Genomic DNA, 22,882 nt, shown 5'->3' on the forward strand with positions numbered 1-22,882 from the left:
GGAACCAAAACAGAGAAGAAACATGGACAGTACAAACATACAAAGTGCTGAGAGTGCTAAAAAGAGAACATGGCTTTGAAATAAAGTGGGAAGAGTTTTCTGTTCTCCCCAGCTTCTCCCTGGAATCTCTGTATCTGCTGTGTTCCTTTCTCGAGCTGACTAGGAAATGAATGTTTCCCCCCTCTGAAAAATGTAGACAACACCAAGGCTGTGTCCAGACTCAGGGGTTTTTTCGAAAAAAGTAGCCTTTTTTCGAAAAAACTTCCCCTGCGTCCAGACTCAAGCCGCGTTCTTTCGAAATTAAATCAAAAGAACGCGGCTTTTCTTTCGATGGCGGTAAACCTCATTTCACGAGGAAGAACGCCTTCTTTCGAAAGTTCCTCTTTCGAAAGAAGGCGTTCTTCAATGTAAATAGGGCTTCTTCGAAAGAGAGCATCCAGACTCACTGGATGCTTTCTTTCGAAAAAGCAAGCCGCTTTTTCGAAAGTTCAACGTGCAGTCTAGACGCTGTCTTTCGAAAGAGCCTCTTTCGAAAGAGGCTTGCAGTCTAGACATAGCCCAAAGGTTTTTCTCTATTCCTCAACATTTTTCTTGGAAAATGTTTTCCCCCTTAAAAATAAAAAGAAATCCAGAAGTGAAATATTCCTAGGAAAACTTGAAGAGAAGCCAAAAAACATTTAAAAGGGGAATTTGCCACCAGCTCCATTCCCTTCCTGTCACTTGCCTGCCTGCCGATTTCTATCTATGTAGGCCCCCCCAAGCCCACACACATCTAGGTCTAAATCCCTAGCAAAGTCCATGCCCCACCAGCATATAAGGGGACATACCCAGAGTCTCTTTGGGGGAGGGCACTTGCCTCCCCCATTCTGTGAGCATATGTAGAAGTAAATGGGTCCTTTCCCCTCCTCCCTCTGCCCTGTATGTGTCCAAATAGATACTAGATACCAGTGGGGATGAAGTGAGAGGGGAAGGCAAGAGAGAAAAGGGACCTTGCCAGCTGAGAGCTGGGATGGTATGGGGGGTGGTTGCATAGGCAAGCTGCTCCTGGAGGCCAGAGCTGCACAGGAGAAGGCTCCTGCACCAAGGATGGTGAGAGGGAGAAGCGGGAGGCCGGTCGCGAACGTGATGAGGAAGTGGCAGGAGAACAGGCCAGAACCTGGGTTGAATTCTGCTCTCGCCACCCCAGTGTGACTCTGTTGTGACGCCACTAACTTCAGTGTAGCCAATGTAGATTGACACCAATGTGACAGCCCAGACAGGTGCTTTTAAGCTGGTTTCTGTTGCCCGGGGAGAGCCAGCAGCATTGCTTGGGACTGGGATGACAGGCTCAGAGGGCGGAGCTGTGACACTCTGGTGCCCCCGCCCTGCTTGGCTGACCCCCCCCCCCTTCTCTTTCTCTCGGTGCCCAGGTCTTGGAGGGAAATGCCGACAGCCTCCAGGAGGTCTCCAACACGTTCCTCCCCCCCATCCTGGCCCGCTACCTGCGCATCGTGCCGCAGAGCTGGAACCAACGGATTGCCTTGAAGGTGGCACTGCGGGGCTGCCAGGTGGCTCGTCTCAGGGCGCCCCGGCCCTATGGTGAGAGGCTCTGCAGGGGCTGGCACAGGAGCCCCCTGTCACACAGAAGTGAGGTTTTCACTAGCCAGCTGCAATACGCTCCAGCATGGAGCTGCATTGGCCTCATCGCTGCATGGCTCTAGCGTGCAGGGGGCCACCCTCCTCTCCAGTGGCTCCCTGGGGCCAGAGGGTGAATCCCAAGACATCGCTGCACCAGCTAGCTAAGGATTACAGCTTTGCAGCAGGGACTGGGGCAGAGGGAGATGAATTCCATCCAAGGGCCGGAGCCAGGCGGCAGCTGCCTCTGCTGGGCTGGGCTTAGGTCTTGTAAGCCAAGCAGGGTTGGGCTGTGTCATGCCTCCATTGGGAGGCTCACCCTGGGTACGCAGGTAGGTTGGAAGGGAGCCAATCCCCAGGGAAGGGCTGGGGTCCTTTCCCTTAAAGATCCTAGGGCAGGTTAGCCTGGCCTAGATCCTCAGCTAGTGCATCCTGCTCCTCTACATTCCCCCTGCAGTTGGGTTTTCTCTCCTTCCTGTCCTCACCTGGGGCTGTGTCTAGACTGGCAAGTTTTTCCACAAAATCATCTGCTTTTCCGGAAAAACTTGCCAGCTGTCTACACTGGCCGCTTGAATTTCCGCAAGAACGCTGACGATCTCAGTGCTTCTTGTGGAAATACTATGCTGCTCCTGTTCGGGCAAAAGTCCCTTTTGCACAAAATTTTTGCGCACTAGGGCCAGTGTAGACAGCTGAGATTTGTTTTGCGCAAAAAAGCCCCAATCGCAAAAATGGCGATCGGGGCTTTTTTGCGCAAAAGCGCGTCTAGATTGGCACGGACGCTTTTTCCGCAAAAAGTGCTTTTGCGGAAATGCGTCTGTGCCAATCTAGACGCTCTTTTACGAAAATGCTTTTAACAGAAAACTTTTCTGTTAAAAGCATTTTTGGAAAATCTTGCCAGTCTAGACGTAGCCCTGTTGTGTAGCATTACAGCACAGTGTCAGACTAGCTGCCTTCCACCCCAGAAGTGGCTGCATTGCAGCAGGAGGATGAAAAGCACTCGATACAAGAGTGCTGCCTGGTGTTAGCATCACCATAAGCTTGGACCCACCAGGCTTCCACTGGAAAACAGCTGCTTCTCGCCCCTCTGTCATGCCCCCTGCTGCTATATAGGGAGCAGGGAAGGCTCAGATTGGCACAGGTTGGATTCTTTACTGGAGAGGAGTAGCTGACTGTTCTTTACTTGCAGCATGTTAATTGTGTTTATTAAACTGTATGGTTTGCAGTACCCAGTGGCCCAAAGGAGGTTCCCGTCCTGACCAGCATCCCCACCGATCACACCCTTATCCCTGGAGTCGCCATAAATCCAGAGAGAGCAGGTAGGTGCAGCTCAGAGCAGAGGGGTAGCAAGGCCTAGCGGTCTAAGCTGGCGTGGGGAATACTTCTGTCTTCAGCTCTGCCACAGACTCACTGTGCAACTCTGAGGAATTCAGTAATTTGGGGCCCAATTTTTAAACAGTGCTCCATGCTCTAGTAAATGGGCAAACATGGGATGAATCTGGGCATGCAAATCCTGGATATGCGTACCTAAGTAGCCAGTTTAATGTGTAGTTGGCTACTGGCTTGTCCAGACACTTGATCTGTGCACACTACAGGGGCAGTTGTACATGCAAATTAGGTGCCAATTGTACATACAGCTTAGTTTATGCGATTGGACACTTATTAAAAAAGAAACCAGGATGTTAGCCTTTGTGCCTCAGTTTCCCCAGAACATGGGGATAATAATGCTCTCTTGACACTGCGGCTGCGCAGGTTAAGAAAGACTTTCAAAGGGCAGCTCAACATCCAATTCTCTGTGTGGAAGTCAGGCAGAACTGGTACCTAGTTCCCCTTTGTGCCTTTTAAAAAAACCCTCGCTAAGTAGTGTGTATAGAGCACGTTGAGCATACAGGGTCATCCCCCAACTTCTGTGGAATTGCTCCTGCTGTACGCCAGTGAAGGTGCCTCTACACAGCAAAGTTAGTTTGGAGTAACGGCCGTTATTCTGAAATAACAATGCGAGCGTCTACACAGCAATTCCGTTATTTCGAAATAATTTTGAAATAACGGATGGCTTATTCTGACTTCTGTAAACCTCATTCTACGAAGAATAACGCCTATCCATGTGTAGACGCTCCACTTCTGCTATTTCAGAATAGCCCCCCACCAGGGCCATTCTAAGTTATTCCTCCTGGGGGTGTAAATTGAGATAACGCATCTGCATTAGGGAAGCTGCCTCGGACTCATTTTGAGGCTTCCCTGCAGTGTAGACGTGCTATTTTGAAATAAGCTATTTCGGAAAACTATTCTGGAATAGCTTATTCCGAAATAACTGCAGTGTAGACGTAGCCCGAGAGAGCAGGATCCGTCCCCTTTGGCGCTAACAGCATCCAGTATTGGATCTTAGTTCAGACTGACGTGTCTTCTCCCCTCTACCCTGAGCTCCTGCAGAGTTGGTCAGGGCAGTGGTCAGGAGCCTGTTGCGGGTGCTTGGCTCACACAGGTAGGGGCTGAAATGAGTTTGTAGCCAATGCCTGAGCCCTGCGTCCTTGTGCTGGACCACTCCAGCTTCATCCCACACAAGCCATCCTCCTCCTGGTGCCGACACCAGAGCAAACAGACAGTGACATCGCAGGGAATCAGGCCCTTTAAGTAAAGGTAGATCTGCCCAAACTCCGCTTGCACTAATAGTGGTGTCAGTCTGGAGTTTACATTTACACAGGTGCAGATGAGGTCCTTGTTTAAAGCAAGATGGGGAGGGATGAAAGCTCAGCTCCTCTTCCTCTGCTAAAAGCGGCAAAGTTTTCTCCTCCCCCTCCTCCTCTGCGGATGCAGGAGGAACTACACCTCCCCTTTCAATCTCCTTTAACCAGCATTTGGCCCTTGGAATTTAGTTTTCAGGCTTCCACCTGCCCATTGATTGCAACACGGAGGGGAACAAGTCATGAAGCCTGTTTCATGCGGTCTGTATTGTCATCAAAAGGAGCAGGATTAAATAACAGGTTTTTAAAAGCCCTGCCCTTAGGAAAAGTTTTCTGGAATTTTTCCCTATGGTTTTGGGTCAAGCTGCATTTCTAAAAACACTGTCCTGACTATGATCCTAGAGTGGCCTAATCAAGAGTCAACCTCTGAAGCCAGTAGAGTCACAGTGGGGTAAATCAGGAGTCACTCCCCTGCACCCAGTGGAGTGACAAGGGCATAGAACAGGTGTCAAAGCAAAAACAGATTCTTTAGCCCAGGGATCCATTTCACAAAGTTTCCACCCTTCACCTTCAGCCATGGCTGCAGATGGCTCCTGTTGGGGTCAGGGCTGCTTCCTCCATGGCAAGGACAGAGCTTGGACCCTCTGCAACAGGGGCTGGGAGCAGTGCATTCCCATGAGAGGGGGGCAGAAGGAGTGACTGGTGCCCCCTCACAGCAGCAGAGACAGAGGAGCCCTTTGCTGAGTCCTGGCTTCTTTCCCCAGGCTCCATGGTACTTGTGATGCTGCTGATCGGGGGCTTTGTGCTGCTCTCGTCTGGCCTCCTGCTGCTGGCTTTCTTCTGCCGTAAGAAGAGGTGGGTGAGCCTCCCCCTCCCTCCTGCATGCCCGGTTCCCTCCATCATCTCCTCACATGCCTTGCAAGGAGTCCCAAAGCAGGACGTTCTCCCACAGGAGCTGACTTGTCCCTCACCCAGGACAGCAGGGGCAGAGTTTCTCCTGAAACAGAAGCTGCTGCTGATAGAAGTCAGAGCTGGGCTCTTAGGACCATGTGGTCAGCACTCCCCCCCTCCCCCCCCCAGGCTGGGCTGGCCACAGGCAGTCCCTGCTGAACATGCCTCTGCAGGGTCTGTCCCTACCTGGATGTGGCCCACCCTGTGCGAAGCTCAGTGCCAAACTTCTGGAGTTCTGAGGGCGGCACCTAAGATGAAGGCCCTCCCCCAGAACAGTTGCTGGGTCTCATGCTCCTGAGCCTTGGTAGCCAGTGCCCGAGATGCACAAGCCATTCACCAGCACCCCCTGCAGGCCTCAGTGACTTACAGCCCCAGCCTCTCAATGGGGGACCCTCGTGGCTCCGCCGCTCTGGGCCTGCTGTGCGGCCCCTCTTTCGTGGATGGAGAAACTGATGCTACGTGAGGCAAAGCGAGCTACCTGCACCGTACAAGAATAGAACCCAGGAGTCCTGGCTCCCACTGCCCCATGCTAACCACTGAGCCCTGCTGTTGCATTCATGCCCCTGCCTTTGGATTTTCCCATTTCTCCCCCCTTCATGCTGGCAGCCACAGTAGGTATGTGGTTGTCCAAAGCCCAGTTGCCTATGCAGCCTGACCTGCTCATGGCACCACAAGGCACAGGCAATCGGACCCACAGCTGGAGAATTCCCTGGGGTTTGAGTGGCGAGTTCAGAGGAACCCTGACTCCTTGGGCTCCGGCGCTTCTTTCCCAGGAGCCTGCAGGAGCTGAAGCTCTGCAGGAACCGATCCGGAGCTTGGTGCTCCGCTGAGCCTAGGAGCTCTGGACCCCTGAAGCTCCCGTCTCTTGACCCCTGAAGCTCCCTGTAAACCGAATCAGGGATCTTGCGCAAAAGGGTTTTTTCCGACAAATGGCCCCGTCTACACTGCGGTTTTTTTTCGCAAAAACCTCTTCCGCAAAAAGGATCGGAAGAGAATATGCAAATGAGAGCACGAGATTTGCTAATGAGCGCTTCATTTGTATTTCCTCTTCCTCAAAAAACAAACAGTGTAGACGGAGCCTGACTCAGTTCAGCTCTGAGAGGGCTCAGCTATATGGGCTCAGCACCCAGGAAACCAGCCCTCAAAAGGGACCAAACCCCAGATGAATCCATCTTACCCTGTGTAAAAGTATGGCCCAGAGAAAGCTCACAGGTCTACCCACCTATCAGTGGAAGGGAGGTACGCAGCCTGGTTGCTCCCCACAGGTAACAGTTATTTACACTGGGCTTGATAATAAACACTAGAGCTGTGTCTAGACTGGCCACTTTTTCCGGAAAAGCAGCCGCTTTTCTGGAAATACTTGCCAGCTGTCTACACTGGCCACTTGAATTTCCGCAAAAGCACCGACGATCTCATGTAAGATTGTCAGTGTTTTTGCGGAAATACTATGCTGCTCCCGTTCAGGCAAAAGTCTTTTCCCAAAAAACTTTTGCGCAAAAGGGCCAGTGTAGACAGCTCAGATTTGTTTTCCACAAAAAAGCCCCGATCGCGAAAATGGCGATCGGGGCTTTTTTGCGGAAAAGCGCGTCTAGATTGGTCACAGACACTTTTCCACAAAAAGTGCTTTTGCGGAAAAGCGTCCTGCCAATCTAGATGCGCTTTTCCGAAAATGCTTTTAACGGAAAACTTTTTCGTTAAAAGTATTTCCGGAAAATCATGCCAGTCTAGACGTAGCCTAGTGGTTTTATTAAATATAAATAGCAGGATTTAAGTGGTTGTGAGTGAAAACAGTCAAATCAAAGTTACTAGATTAAAATGAACAAAAATCCTCTAGCTAGTTCTAATCCACCAAGGGTACGCCTACACAGCAGTGTTAGTTCAGAATAACTGACGTTACTTCAAAATAACAGAATCCGCATGCGTCTACACTACAAGCAGTTATTTCAGCATAATTCGAAATACTATCGAGCTGGAAGACTCCTTACTCTGACTCTCGTATCCCACATTGTACAAGGAGTAAGGGAGGTCGGAGGAAGAGTGCTCTCCCTCGGACTTCCTGCTGTATAGACAGCACCAAAAGGCAAATTAAGCTATGTCGAGGGAAGCTATGCAATTGATGTAGCTGAAGTTGTGTTGCTTATCTCGGCTTTCGCCCTGCTTTGTAGACGGGCCCAAGAAACTTGTCACATGCAAATTCTTACCCTAAACAGCTGGTCTTATCTCAGGTAAAAAGCCTCAAATCAGAGTTGGTCTTTACTCTGGTCTGGGTCTACAGCTTCTTCAAAGTCCTATGTATCCTCTTAGGGTGGGCCAGGCAGTTTCAGAGGCCAGCTGAAGACAAAGGACTGATGGCTTCCCACTACTTAAACAGACTTTCCCCCTTTGTTCCACACCCCCCATCTCCATGGAAAAACACCGGGTTCAAGACGGATTCCAACCCAAGGTGGCCCGGTCACATGTCTTTCTAGAGCCAACCGCAGTTTGGGTTTATAGGACAAACATAACCATCTATAGTCCTTGGTTTGAGTAGCAGTCATTGTTTCCGGAGCATCAGTAATAGCCCTTATTAGCACATTTACTATTATAAACAGATCCACACTTCATATTTCTAAGGTCACATGCAAGACTGGTACATGCACAAAACTAGGACATGCAGACTCAGCAGATTGTAACTGTAAAACCGATATGTTACATGACCTGTTCTGCATAAAGCATCTTTGAGTTATGCAGATTCATGTCCATAAGCCAATATTCAGAAATGCTGGAGGGGGGGCTGACACAGATTTTACCCTGTGCTAGTTTGGAGCAAATGGGCTATGCGCTATCCCCTGGCCATGTGCTGGCTTCTTGGGTGCTTGGACGGTGCGGCGCTGCTGTGGACTTGCCTTATTTTCCCCCTTTCTTTTGGCAGGAAGACAGCGGCTGATCTGAACTGCAGCCTCATGAAAGGTAAGTGCCCCCTGACGCCCAGGATTGGAGCAGCTGGGTGGGCTGGAAGCCAGCTGGCAAACAGTCAGCCCATGGCTTTCCTGCGAGGCCAGAAGAGCTGGACTCCGGGAGTGGGTGATTTCCACCTTAGCAGCGAAACGAGTTGCTCTGGGTTAGCATTTCCTAGTGAGCCTGCTCGCACGCTCCTCAGCTACAGCAAAGCAGCACTTCCCAAGCCCCTTGGAGCTCAGCCGGGCTGCTCCTTGCTTAGGAGGCATTTTACTCCCCCACAAATACATGAAGACCACAATGTTCAACTGCAGCCTCTCATTCTGGGAGCCTCTTTTGTGTCCCGAGTAGTATTTAAGTACCTACCTCCCCTTGAAATCAATGGGAGAGAGGCACCTACATACCTTGAGCCTGATTTTCAGCACCATTGACCACCCACATCTCCTGAGTTCAGCTGGAGTCATGAGTTCGATCTCTCCATCTTACAATGGCCCCAGCTCAGCATCTTCCACTCTTTAGTTATCCTTGGAGACCTCTGGGGGGCAGGGCAGTCCTAGTATCCCCGTGAGGCAGATGAGGAACTGAGGCACAGAGCACAGCTAAGGGACTTGCCCAAGGTCATGTAGGCAGTCTGTGGCAGAGCAAGGATGCAAACTCAGGTCTTGCACAGTCTAGACAGGCCTGCTCATCACTTGGCCAGCCTCTTCCTTAATTCTGCAGCAAATCAGGCCCAAGGCGTCTCACATTGGGCACCCTGAAGCAGCAACCACAATGACAAATGTTGGCTTAAATCTTTAATTACAGCCTTGCAATGGAATTCCCATCACCTCCCACCCAGGTGTCACACAAACCCACTTCTCTGCCAGCACTGATATTTCAGGGGATTATCTGGGCAGGTGCCTTTCCTGGCCCATGGCTCTTTGTGACACACAATGAGCTCTACACAAATTCACTGGCCTCCACGGGGCCCAATTCTTCACTGCCCCTGACCTCAAGGTGCAGGGCAGGGGAGAAGCAGCCCAAAGCCTGAAGTGTCTGCACTTAGCTGCTCTTCCCATCACCAGACTCTTACTAGCCCCACCTGGGAGTTGTCTCTATTAGAAAAGCAGCTCTGATATAAGAAGCTCTGTTTTAAAATCCACTTGGTAACACTGCAGCTAGGGCTTCTGTGCACAGCCAGCTAGTGTGGGGCCAGCTGGACTGAAACTCTGCAGGTGCTAGAGCAACCCTGGCACCAGCTGGCAGAGGGTGTAAAGGGTGCATGGGGCATTGTGTGCTTTGACAGGCTGCTATTTGCAAACAGCAGGCCAGAGCCCTGAACACCCCTCGGTTGTTGCACACCAAGGCTGCGTCTAGACTGGCAAATGCAAAATCTTACCGCCTGTCTACACTGGCCGCGAGTATTTGCACAAGAACACTGACCTTGTACTGTACAAAATCAGTGCTTCTTGCACAAATACTCTGACGCTCCCACTCAGGGATAAGCCCTCTTGTGTAAGTATCCTTGCACAAGAGGCCAGTGTAGACAGCAAGTTAATTTCTTGCGCAAGGAAGCCCAATGGCTAAAATGGCCATTGGAGCTTTCTTGCGCAAGAGAGCGTCTACGCTGGCACGGATGCTTTTGTGCAAAAGATGTGCTTTGCACAAAAGCATCCATGCCAGTGTAGACGCTCTCTTGCGCAAATACTTTTAACGGAAAAACTTTTCCGTTAAAAGTATTTGCACAAAATCATGCCAGTCTAGACGCAGCCCACGTCCCCCTGTGGACAAGCCCAGAGACGCTGCCTGAGCGCAAGGTAGCATTTCTTAGTGGATAGTGCCAACAGGCCTGGTGGGTGACCTTGGGGAACCCATTTCCCCTCTCTCTGCCTCGGTTTTTCCATCTGTGAAATGGCATTAGTGACACAGGGCCTGGCCCTTTGATTGCTGCTGCTGCTGGAAAAGGGCTTGGTATTGTTATTAAAACAAGTTAACGTTATTGGTAGTTATAGAACCCAAGAATCCAGATGCCCAGGCCTGCCTGTTAGCCACAGGGCTGTTGTTTTTCCCAGCACTTTGCTGACCCACTGTTGCTCTTCTCTGGCCTGGTTTGAGAAATGGCCTGTAATTTTGCACCCACTATTTTTCTGTGCCACCCGTCTCTCCTCTGCTTGGCAGCCCTAATGCTGCAGCTGCGCCATGGGCCTCCTGCTCAACCTTGGGGAGGAGAAGAAAAGCCTCGTGACTCATGGAGGTTGGGGGTTCTGCCTCTCTCCTTAGGGTACCCGAAGCTGGACTCCGGCCAGGTGTGCTCCAGTGGAAGTCTGCAACAGTCCAGCTCTGAACTGACCTCGTTCCCACTGGCTGGGACCCCAGGAGAACTCAGTGGGGCTCATTCACCAGGTAATGGGGAGTTGGGTGTTTAATTAGAGCAGGGATGGGCAGCCACAAATGGTGGGTGGGCCACAAGTAGCCCTCCTTCATCTAGGTGGGCCTCAGCAGCACCCCCATGGTGCTCAGCCCCCGTCTGCCTCCCTCCCCCACAGACCTCATGCACGGGGCGCTGGAGCCCCACACTTATGGAGCTCCTTCCCCTTTCTCCTGGCGCTTCTGAAGTGTGCAAATGGCCTGATTAAATCTCCGGTCCTGCTCTTCCCCCTCCCCCACAGAGTGAACAGCTGATTCGTGGGATTCCAGCTCTGGGAGGGAGAGGGAGAAGCAGGTACAGAGTGTGAATTAGGGGATTCACATTTCCTCCAAAAGTGCTAGGAGGGAGAGGGAGACGTAGGAAGTGCGGGGCTCCAGTGCCCCATGGAACTTGTGATCTAGTGACTTCGCAGCTGAGTGCCCCTGCCAGCAGACGGTACTGGTACCACTACACCAGCCAGCCCAGCTCAGCCATAGGGCTCAGAAAAGACCCACAGAGCAAGCAGAGACAGCAATGCGCTGGCTAACTGAGAGGCTACGTCTACACTGGCATGATTTTCCGGAAATGCTTTTAACGGAAAAGTTTTCCATTAAAAGCATTTTCGGAAAAGCGCGTCTAGATTGGCAGGATGCTTTTCCGCAAAAGCACTTTTTGTGGAAAAGCGTCTGTGGCCAATCTAGACGCGCTTTTCCGCAAAAAAACCCTGATCGCCATTTTCGCAATTGGGGCTTTTTGGTGGAAAACAAATCTCTGCTGTCTACACTGGCCCTTTTGCGCAAAAGTTTTTTGGAAAAAGACTTTTGCCCAAACGGGAGCAGCATAGTATTTCCGCAAAAGCGCTGACAACCTTACATGAGATCGTCGGTGCTTTTGCAGAAATTCAAGCGGCCAGTGTAGACAGCTGGCAAGTTTGCGGAAAAACTTGCCAGTCTAGACACAGCCAGAGGGTATAAGGGGGGAGGTGAGCCTCCCATGCCAGTGAAGAGCTGCCTTAGTAGTGCATCTCCCAGAGGATTCCAGCCCCCAAACCACTGCCTGGGATGGAGATCCTTCTGGTGTGGGCTGAGGATGGACAGCCAGAGGGACCGAGAACTGAAACAGATGACTCTGCCATGCAGGGCTTCTGGGGCTGTACATACTCCCTGGTGGGGAAAGAGTGTGGCTTGACAGCCCTGGAGATCAGAGATCTTGTTTATCCCACATCAAGCATCCCCCATGATCTTCCTGCTAGAAGAGCTAGCTGTGCAGGAAAGGATGGAGTTCAGTCTCCCGAGCCAGTTGGCCCTGCCCTCCCCAGCCACCAAGAGCAAGGGGGGCACTGTGGGTGGTGGATTATCTGACGTGAACTGCTGCTCACTGCATGAAACCCACTCACCTGCCATGGTCACTGGTGCTCCAGGCAGATTCCATCCAGCCTAGCGATGAAAACACTCAGCTCCCATTGTCATTGCCAGCGCAGCTGCAAAGAACAGCTCCTGTGTCTCCCCCATGGAAACCGTGGCCTGGCTTCCGCTCAGCCCTTGGCACAAACAGATCCAGGAGGACACGTTTGCTACCCAGGCCCAGCGCCTGGTCAGGACACTCTGCCCTTATGCCCACCTGCCTGAGTGTTCGCAGAGAGATCTGCCTGGCTCTCTGCATCCGTTTTCGCACATGCCAGGCCTTGCCTGCCCTGTGGTTTTGCCCCACCTTCTGCTGGCAGTTGGAGTCACTGCACAGGCATGTGCCCCTCCTGCAGACAGACCCTGCCGGCAAGAAGAGCCCGATCCAACCAGAGGGTTTTCTTCTCTACATGAGGGGATCACACCAGTACTGCTACCCTGGTGCCTGTACCAAACCCCAGTCGCAGGCAATGCTGGGCCCAGCTCCTCCAAGGCATATAGGCACCTAGCTCCCATTCATTTCTGCAGGATTTTGGCACTAATTACAACTGGGCCTCACGCTGCAGTGATGGGATGGAATAAGGTCTCTGATCTCTCTCTGAGATAGGTTCCTCCCTGCCCCTGAGCTCAGCTTGGTGTATGGCTGGGGAGAGGGGCAGCTTTATACCACCATGCTGGGTCAGCTCAGCCTGCAGTGCAGGGCCCAGGAGCCCTAATTCATGCCAGCTGCCGGGATGCCAGCAGCTGGGTGTAGACAGGATCATCTCCGCAACAGCTCCCTCCCTCGTGTGCCACGGGCTGCCCTGCCAGAGGTGTGCCACTCTGCATCTGCTGGGGGCCTTCTCGTCAGGGTATCCTGGGGTATCCATTGATGGCTGCCTGACATACATCACCATACGTGCTATAAAGGCTCTGCAGGTCAACCTGGAATCCAGGGAGGTTGGTGGCAGTGGGATGGTGTCCAAGCAAACTCACCAGCCTGTCAACCCCCTCACAACAATCACCCACTTCCAGCAACTCTGCCTCAGTCCCCCCTTCCGCCCCCCCCCCCCCTTACACATTCAGGCTACGTCTAGATTGGCATGATTTTCCGGAAATGCTTTTTGGAACAGAGCGTCTAGATTGGCACGGACACTTTTCCGCAAAAGCACTTTTTGCGGAAAAGCGTCCGTGGCCAATCTAGACGCGCTTTTCCGCAAAAAAGCCCCTATCGCCATTTTCGCGATCGGGGCTTTTTTGCGGAAAACAAATCTGGGCTGTCTACAAAAGGACTTTTGCCCGAACGGGAGCAGCATAGTATTTCCGCAAGAACACTGACAATCTTACATGAGATCGTCAGTGCTTTTGTGGAAATTCAAGTGGCCAGTGTAGACAGCTGGCAAGTTTTTCCGGAAAAGCGGCTACGGAAAAGCCATACAGACACACTCAGCTGTTTGGCACAGCAACAGTGGGTCTCATCTCACAACTCTGGGCAAGTCCCTCGCAATCTCTCCCCTTCTGGGGCAGTAAAGAATCTTGCAGGCTGGAAGGCCCTTATCCAGGATCGGATTAACGGCCCCGGCCCCAGCCCCAGCCCCAGCCTGGGCTCAGTGGTCCTTGCCCTTTTATCTGTGCTAGGGAGGACTGGGGGCCTCAGGCCCATCCTCCCTTCTGGGATCCAGGTCCAAGCCCCAGAGGAAGTAGCTGGAATCTCCCGGCCCATTACTGCTTCCCTGCCCAGCTTCCTGCCACCGGCCATTGCTGAGACTCAGCTGCGAGGATCTGGCTTCTCAGGCATCTTCTGCCCAGACTGCTGCTGAAGGATTTGCCATGCACCCTGCGGTCTTCAAGGCCAGTCCCAAGCTATACGGCAGTTCTCCTCTCTCATCCTACTGCCTCCCATTGGCCCTGCCGTCCTTCCTGGGCACAACACAGCCACCCTGGTTCTCCCCCCCGGATCTAACCCTTAACGACCTGCCAGTCTTCCCTCCAGGTGTCACGATGGGCACTTTGGCCTCTCCAGCGCCCTTTACCACTCTCACTGCTGGCAAGGGGTTTGGACACCCAGTCATGGGGTCTCTACCAGGCTGTGTCTTTCTCTCCTCTGAAGGTTTGGGAGGGGGTTATCCCTCCTTTATCCCAGCTTACCTCCGCCCTGAATGGTTCATTTGGTCTCCCAGTCGGGACCCTCGGAGGCTGAGTCCCAGTGGTTGGGTTTGTTTAACCATAGATTGTTCAGGGCAGGGCTACCCATTGTCCAAACACAAAGTTAAACCATGAGGGAAGGGGCCTTTTACTGACCATCCTGGGTAAGCGAGCTGCTGCTCTCCGCACAGGTGGACTGAGACAACTGGCCCACTGACTTCTAGGGATGTGAACAGGTAACCGGTTACCCCATCAGCATCACCCTTATCAGTTAACTGGTGCCCGGAAGCAACAGGCTGCAGGCGGAGGGTTGCCCCAGCATGGGCCCGGAACCGCCGGCAGCCTCAGTCCCAGTGTGCAGTGGGGGCAGGGAGTGGGAGTCCCATGGGCTCGGGCTGGTCCAGCCAGGCTGGACCACGTAGTCAGTTAACCGGTTAAACATTAGGTTAACCTGATGTTTAACTGGTTAACTGATTGATTGGGATTTTACCTCCCTACTGACTTCCCATCCCCAAAGGTGACAGGGGAACAAGTGTTGCTGGCCTGGAGGGGGATGGGAAATGGGCTTCAGTCCAGCAGCAAACATCTGGATGCTTGAGCAGGTAGCAGTGCCATCTGTACAAAGGGACTTGTCAGCTGGAAACGACAGGGATGCGGGTTGGTGATCTCTGGGCATCATCTGCCCCAGCTAAGCCCACTCATATCCTGGGGAATGCCTGGCAGAGAGAGAAGTCATCTGCTTTGCTGCATGTGGGTCTGCTACAGGGAGCTGCAATGATCCATAATCTGAGTAGGAGCTTGGCCAGGGCTGGCAGAAAGGTGCCTAGTCCTTTGGGTGGGGGGGGTGGGAAGAGGGAGGCCAGAAGGAACAGGTCCCGCCCTTCTCCTCCCCCAGCTCTGGCAGCTGGATTCCCCAGCAGCAGATGATGGGATCCTTTACAGGCTCAGGCTGGCAAATCTGTGCCCGTTGAATAGGGCCCGCTGGCTCAGGGGCTCAGTTGTCTTTCTAAGGGCTGTGCTGCTTTTTTCTTTGCAGAATATGCTGAGCCTGACGTGGTTCAGGTGAGTCCCAACAGCCAGACAGCCCCATCCACCTTCAAACCCTCCCCGGACGAAGGCTATACGCTCCCGCTGGTACTGAACCACTATGACGTGCCGGGCAAGTACCATGAGTACGCAGAACCCCTGCCACCTGAGCCTGAATACGCCACCCCCTTCACGGAGCAGGCCCTGGAAAGCGTGGGCACCACTGCCAAGAAGAACGTCTGTATCATCAAAGTAGTCCCCACTCCCCAAGGCTGGGCAGGGTTGCTGGCGTCCCCAACGTCCCCAGGGATGCAGCCGCAATATGACTTCCCAGCTCAGCGGCCTGGCGAGACACTGAATGGCACAAGAGGGGAGGGGTCCCACCAACCCAGCATCATGTACACTGAGACCCAGGCTGAGCGGACTCCCAGCCTATGGGTTGACATCCCAGTGGGGCCCACCACCTCCCCTCTCAGCCACATCTACCATGAACCTTTGTGAGGCTATGAAAAGGGAACTCACATCGCACGCTGGGCAGCTGGAGAAGGGGTCTGGCTACACTGGGGGATTCCGCTCTGGGCCTGCAGAGCAAGAAGAAGCTGCCCTGTCTATCACCAGCAATGGGAAACGAAATAGCCATCGGGTTTATAGCACTAAACTGTGTGGAAGAGGCTGATCCGTCCAACTATGTGATTGTTTGTTTGGGTTGGTTTTGTCCCTTGAACTGAATAGATACTCCAGATCTTTACCTCCCTTTAGGAGTCAAAAGAACAGTGTCAGGATCTAAGATCATATATAGCCTTTACCTGCATCACCTGCTATTTTCTTAATATCCATGATTTATACCATGGGCTTTATATAAAGTGAAAGAGCGCCCTCTGCTGCCCTATGAGCTCTCTAATGCCTCCCTCTGGTATTAAAACTTGAATGGAATTTTAAAAACCTCATCAGCACAAGGGCAGTTGGTTTGTTTGCTCTTCTGCCTTTCATGGTGAAAGCAGGCAAGTCAGTTTCATGTTTTGTTTTGAGTTGGTTTATGTTCCTGTGTTTGTTCCTGTCACTGGCAGGGAGATACCTTTCCAGCACAAGCTGGTGTGGGGTGTTTAAATCCTAAAACAAAGGCTGCTCTTCCTTGAAGTATGAAATAAAAAGGGCAGGAAAATATTTTCAGATAAATTAGGGCTTGTAAAATGCTTTTTTTTAACCCACAAATTATGTGTTCTGCATCTGCATGTCACTGACCAGCGGCTCAGTTCAGAAAACAGTGATGTGATGCAGACAAGTCCTGTCAGTTTTAAGGACTGAAATTACTTACGTGTGTCTGCAGAAAGCTATTTAAACTTTGCACCTAGTACCTGTGAAGATCCTGGCTGACCCCTTTTTGAAATCAGCTGTGCAGCAACCGATATATTCAGTACGTACTGGTAAGAGAGATCCAGGGAAACTATAATCAAGAGGAGAGGAATTGCAGTTTTATGCTCTCTCTCTATGAGCTTCTTCGTTGATCAAGTAGGCAATATTTGTAATGTGACAGGCGGACAATGGTTGTAACGCTGAGCGCAATGTTAATTCATTAATTCACCTGGTCCCTGCAGTCTTCCAGCCTCTGCTGCTATCCCTGCAATAAGACCCTTGGAAAGGACAAAGCTGCATAGCAACACTGGATGTTAACTGCAGAACTGGGACAGCTCTGAGGACAGGGACCTTGTTGCTCTTCTTAAAGGAATACCAGCACTGGCCAAGCTCAGTGGTGCTGCTTGGGGATAATAGTGTTTGCCAAGGAAAATGTGATCTATAACTGTGTTTCTCTGCTCATTCCTGGCTGACCCCATCTTTCCAACAGCACTGGCTGCCAATTCTTCCAGCTGATGGGGAAGGGAGCCTCAAATCAGTGTTGTGCTTGACACTCTGCTGACAGGGAGAAAAGAATGAACAATAATAATCACACCTAGCTCTTCTAGTATTGCTTTTCATTAGGAGAGCTCAAAGCCCTTTACAACTGAGGGCAATATCCTTATCCCTATTTTATAAATGGGGAGACTGAGGTACAGAGCAGGCATTGACTTGCCCAGGGTCACCCAGCAAAGCCATGGCAGAGCCAGGTATAACATTCAGGTCCCCTGAGTCCCAGTTCAGTGTTCTATCCACTAGGCCATATTGCCATACCCATTGTCTGCCTTCACCCGGTACAGAACCACACGTGTACGTTCCTCCAGAAATGCACACACCCTGATATACAGTTTGCTGTGCAGCTTTCCTCCATGCAAACCCCTTTCATTCTGAAACACTCCCATAGGCGCACACAGCTCTGGCAGCACTCCACAGCATGGAAAAGCCCTGTCGCTTTGGCAGCAGCCTTAGGACTGGTAGGGGGGGTTTGTTAATATTCCAAGTATCTCAGGGCACATGTGTCTCATTGGCTTTGATGCAGATCTAGCCGGCACAGTAACTCCTCACGCACATGCACAGAATGATGCAGCAAAGTCGAGGGCAGGCTCTGCAATGCTATGTCTACACTGGCAGGTTCTTGCTCAAGAATGGCCATTCTTGCGCAAGAACCTGCAGAGCGTCCACACTGCCCGCCCGCTCTTGTGCAAGAAGGTTTACAGTACGGTGTCGGAAGACAGGGCTTCTTGCGCAAGAGCTATGCTCTTTTCTAACAAGTGTAAGCCCTCTTGCGCAAGAGGGCAGTGTGGATGAGCAGCAGGAGCGTCTTGCACAAGAAAGCCCTATGGCTAAAACGGCTCTCAGAGCTTTTTCACGCAAGAGAGCATCCACACTGCCATGGATGCTCTTGTGCAAAAGCACATGGCAGTGTGGACATGTTCTTGCACAAGAATCCTTGTGCAAGATGTTCTTGCGCAAGAACCTGCCAGTGTAGACATAGCCCAAGTGACTTCGTGTGTGAGCAACTCTTTTCAAGTTCAGTACCAAGGCCCCTTTGTGGTGTTTGAAAACCCATCCCAATCCCAAGTCTACCTACCTTGTTTGTTTTCACTGAAACAGTCACCTTCCCTGCAGCATTGTGATCGTGTTAAACCTTTCACCCTCTTGGGCTGTGTCTACACTGGCCGCGAGTATTTGCACAAGAACACTGACTTTGTAATGTACAAAATCAGTGCTTCTTGTGCAAATAGTCCAACGCTCCCGCTCAGGGATAAGCCCACTTGCACAAGTATTCTTGCGCAAGAGGGCCAGTGTAGACAGCCACGTTAATTTCTTGCGCAAGATAGCCCGATGGCTAAAATGGCCATCGGAGCTTTCTTGCACAAGAGAGCGTCTACACTGGCACAGAAGCTTTTGCGCAAAAGCAAATCTTTTGTGCAATGGCACATACCAGTACAGACGCTCTCTTGCGCAAATACTTTTAACAGAAAAACTTTTCCGTTAAAAGTATTTGTGCAAAATCATGCCAGTCTAGATGCGGCCTTGGCGTCAGAAAGCAGGCCACTGGGGATGTGCAGTAAGGCCCTGATCCATCTTCCATTGAAATCAACAAAAGACACCCACTGATTACAGTGCTTCAGTTTTGCAGCTCCCCAGGTTTGGGGGATGCTGTTCCAGAGGCCTCATGGTGCGTCAGCTTCACTGGGGGGTCACAGTACCTGGGGAACTGGGGGTCACTGGGGTCACAGTAGCTGGATCTCCCCAGATAGCAATTGACTGATTCCAAATAAAAACCCCACTCATCTAACTGCCCAGCTCCAGTCCCTCTGGAAGACGAATGGGCCATATCCTTGGCTGATGGAAATCAGCATTGCTCAGTGGAGCTTCACACCAGTGGAGTATCTGCTGTGAATGGCCTACGAGGAGAGGCTGAGGGATTTGGGCTTATTTAGTAGCAGAAGAGAAGAGTGAGGGGGGATTTGATAGCAGCCTTCAACTCCCTGAAGGGAGTTTCTAAAGAGGCTGGAGAGTGTTCTCAGTGGTGACAGAACAAGGAGCAATGGTCTCAAGTTACAGTGAGGGAGGTCTAGGTTAGATATTAGGAGAAACCTAGGAGCATGGTGAAGTACTGGGCTGGGTTCCCTAGGGAGGGGGTGGAATCTCCATCCCTAGAGGTTTTTAAGTCCCGGCTTGACAAAGCTCTGGCTGGGATGATTTAGTTGGGGTTGGTCCTGCTTTGGGCAGGGGGCTGGTCTCTTCCAGCCCTAGGATTCTATGATTAATTAAGCGTTAGGTTTTTTTCCATCTTCTCCTCCCCTGTGACGGGTTGCATCCAGTTCTGTTTTCCAGTGAGTTTTTGCCTTTTACCCTACTATGCTATTTGTCACAGACACAAATGGCCTCCTGTGGGCAAGCCATGAAGTTCTGATGGGATTAATCTATGGGCTTTTCATTGTATGGTACATGGCTGTTCATTCATTAATCTTTTCAATACTCCTGGGAGGAAGCTAGGAATCATTATTCCCATTTTACGTGTGGGGAAAACGAGCCACGAGGTGGCAAAGTGAATTTCCCACAGTCACTCACAGGTAGCAATGGGGTTAGAACTCAGCTGCTCCTCTCTTCTGTCTTCATTCCTCTGGCCTAACATTGCCTCTCAAAGAAATCACAAACCTCCCAATGCCTAGACCTTTGCTTGGCCTCTCAACCAACTGAGCCTCCGTTACTTCCCCCAAGGAAGACAGAAAGGCGGGAGGCAGCAGCCAGCTTACAGCTCCTCCCTCTTGGCTACAAAATGTGCTGGGCTTCAGGATCCATGCGCTTGGTTACAGTGACTTTCTTCCTAGCGCTCCTGCCCAAAGCCTGTGGACGTGGGTTACTGTAGGCAGTGTAATCATTTTCCCCTAACATCTGTGCAATAAAAATTATTTGCACCAGCAGGGAAAATACTGTCTATGGCTACGTCTAGACTGGCATGATTTTCCACAAATGCTTTTAACAGAAAAGTTTTCCATTAAAAGCATTTGCGGAAAAGAGCGTCTAGATTGGCACGAACGCTTTTCAGCAAAAGCACTCCATGCCAATCTAGACGCGCTTTTGTGCAAAAAAGCCCCAATCGCCATTTTCGCGATCAGGGTTTTTTTGTGCAAAACAAATCTCAACTGTCTACACTGGCCCTTTTGCACAAAGCTTTTGCGCAAAAGGACTTTTGCCCGAATGGGAGCAACATAGCATTTCTGCAAGAAACACTGATTTCTTACATGAGATTGTCAGTGTTCTTGCAGAAATTCAAGCGGCCAGTGTAGACAGCTGGCAAGTTTGCGGAAAAGCTTGCCAGTCTAGACACAGCCTATGAGTATTTTAAAAGGAAAAAAAAAACAGTTTTTGTCCAAAATTAAAGTTTTTGTTTCAGCCACATTTTTTCAGGTTTTTATCAAAAACCTGAACATTTTTGTATTTTTCAGTTTCGGGGAGTTCTTCCTTTCTTTTTTTCTTAGTGGAAAAAGGGGAGAATTAAGGGAAAGACAAAGAGGAAATAACAAAAAACAGAACAATGAAAGTTTTTGAAGACTGAAAAACTATTTAGTTTTTTCAGTCCTCTCTCCCTCCCTTCGCTCCCCCCAAAAAATAAACAAATTGAAAATTGCAGGGATATAATGCTGTCTCCACTGAAGTCAATGGCAAAAATCCCATTGACAATCATGGCAAAAATTTGTAAACAATGTCAAAGAACCAAGTACCCAGAGAATTTCACAATGTGAATGTTTTGCAAGCAGAGCAAATCTAGTATTTCCTGGGAAATGTTTATGCATTTCTAACACAAACTTCCCTTTTCCAAACAATGCATTGACAGGAGCCTTCAGCATCATTATCTGGAGTGCACAGTTGCTCACAGCAGGATGTTTCTACTGGGTTACTTTTCTGAGTGCAGTCCCTCAGCACACAAGATTAGCGCTTGTCCTGTCATTTGAAAGTTCTGCCATTTAAACTATGTAGACTTTAACATTTTTAAGATTCATATTTAAAAGATAAAAATCTTCATAGAATCTATCCATCCATCCCTGTACACCCCCTTAGCTATCTGTCCCCATAACAATCTTTATCTCTCTAATCCTCATATTAATATACCTTTTATTTATCAAATAATGACACAAACAGTGCATGTGGCTACGTAGTGGCTGTGTCTACACTGGCCACTTATTCCGGAAAAGTGGCTGCTTTTCCGGAATAACTTGCCAGCTGTCTACACTGGCCCCTTGCTTTTCCGGAAAAGCACTGATGATCTACTGTAAAATCATCAGTGCTTTTCCGGAAAAACGATGCTGCTCCCGTTCGGGCAAAAGTCCTTTTCCGGAAAACTGTTCCGCGAAAATGACGATTGGGGCTTTTTTGCGGAAAAGCGCGTCTACATTGGCACGGACGCTTTTCCGGAAAAAGTGCTTTTCCGGAAAAGCATCCTGCCAATGTAGACGCGCTTTTTCCGGAAATACTTATAACGGAAAACTGTTCCGTTTTAAGCATTTCCGGAAAAGGATGCCGGTGTAGACATAGCCACACAGTATGGAAACAGTGAACAAATGCATTAAACATAGTACTGTGCCCAGCAAGAGGTCTGCATTTAATCTGCACTGGGAGGCAAGCTGAACCCCTGATCAGCCCTAATCAAGGAAGACAAGAATAATCCAAGCCCCCAGAGGAATTATTTCAGCAGCATCTTTGGATAACCCATTAGACCCCCTCTCTTTGATTCAGATGCTGTGCCAGTCAAAAGATCATTCCCTGGGAGTGTTTTGCAGATGGCAGCAAAATTATGGGAGTGGGACAGCTGTTTTTTACCCTTGATAGGGGAAAATCTGAAAGGGACTAAACTCAGACAGGGAAACCAACTTTAATTTCACTCTGCTAAATGGCCCTCTGTTAAAATAACTGCATGTATCTAATAACAAATCCTCCTCCCCCCTCCCCAAGTAATGCTTCAATAAAATTGAATTGCAGGAATGGATAAATAATGCCTCCGTCAGCATTTAGCAAACAGCAATGCCACGCACAAAAAAAACAGAGCAGGGAAGGAAACATACAGACATTCTGATCTAGGTAGTTAATTATCTAAAGCAAAGAAATGCCATAGGATGAATGTACTTCGTGTCTGGAAAATCACAACAGGTTTTAAAGCAAAGGGGACAACTATATTTTTATTTGAAGTAAAAATAGTTTCTGAACTAGGAACGTAGTCACTACCTTTTACTAAGTATTTCAAATATGTCTCTCCCACGCACGCGCGAAAGTTCGTGGAAAGGGCAAAAATGAAAAGCAGTTATAGCCGAGCGAGAATTTAAAGAGGCTTTTGTGAAATACAGGGTTCCCGACAATACTTTCCCTTACAAACTACTCACATATATTAGCGAGCAGACCCCAGAGAAACAGCAAAAGCAGAAAAGATCGCTTCCACAGTACGCACAACAGACAAACTAACTCTAATTTTAACAGACAACTTCGGGGCGCCGGAACCAACGATTACCAGCAGCCCCAGGAGCAAAAATTGTGCTTCCGAAATCTCTTGATGTCGATTCCGCACGAAGTAAGGAAAGCCGCAGCCACCCCACTCCATGTGTCATACATGACAGAAGCCCTTTTTAACGAATCGCTGGCGGCTCCGCCTCCCCAGTCTGTGTGTCAGACTTGAAAGTTACAGGGAGATGTTGGTTCGGCTCCCCTAAGGGACCGTGACATTATATCGCACAAGCACCCCGTTTGGGCCCGCCACGTCTCTTGCATGTATGTTACTGTGCGTCACCCATTAATCCTTAAAATACGCGCACCACAGCAGGCATGAGATGCAAATAAGCCGCATGGCATGTTGGGATTTCACCATAGAT

General features: G+C 50.3%; 1 protein-coding gene and 1 non-coding gene across 3 annotated transcripts in view; one reads left to right on the forward strand and one right to left on the reverse strand.

The window, feature by feature from the left end:
- The window catches only part of LOC102444094 (discoidin, CUB and LCCL domain-containing protein 1-like), a 75,581-nt gene extending 59,515 nt beyond the window's left edge, over positions 1-16,066 (forward strand). For both annotated transcript variants that reach the window (XM_075908959.2, XM_075908960.2), the window contains exons 10-15: positions 1,410-1,578; positions 2,838-2,930; positions 5,057-5,147; positions 8,155-8,192; positions 10,440-10,562; positions 15,130-16,066. In XM_075908959.2, the coding sequence (XP_075765074.2) occupies positions 1,410-1,578; positions 2,838-2,930; positions 5,057-5,147; positions 8,155-8,192; positions 10,440-10,562; positions 15,130-15,620 (1,005 nt within the window). In that variant the 3' untranslated portion in view covers positions 15,621-16,066. The remainder of the gene's footprint in view (positions 1-1,409; positions 1,579-2,837; positions 2,931-5,056; positions 5,148-8,154; positions 8,193-10,439; positions 10,563-15,129) is intronic.
- Positions 16,067-22,500: 6,434 nt separating this feature from the next.
- Positions 22,501-22,641, reverse strand: LOC112546864 (U11 spliceosomal RNA). The gene has a single exon (XR_003090578.3). It is a non-coding gene; the product is annotated as a U11 spliceosomal RNA (small nuclear RNA).
- Between the last annotated feature and the right edge of the window lie 241 nt (positions 22,642-22,882).

Source organism: Pelodiscus sinensis, chromosome 26 (genome assembly GCF_052426305.1).
Source record: "Pelodiscus sinensis isolate ZL-2025 chromosome 26, ASM5242630v1, whole genome shotgun sequence".
NCBI lineage: Eukaryota > Metazoa > Chordata > Testudines > Trionychidae > Pelodiscus > Pelodiscus sinensis.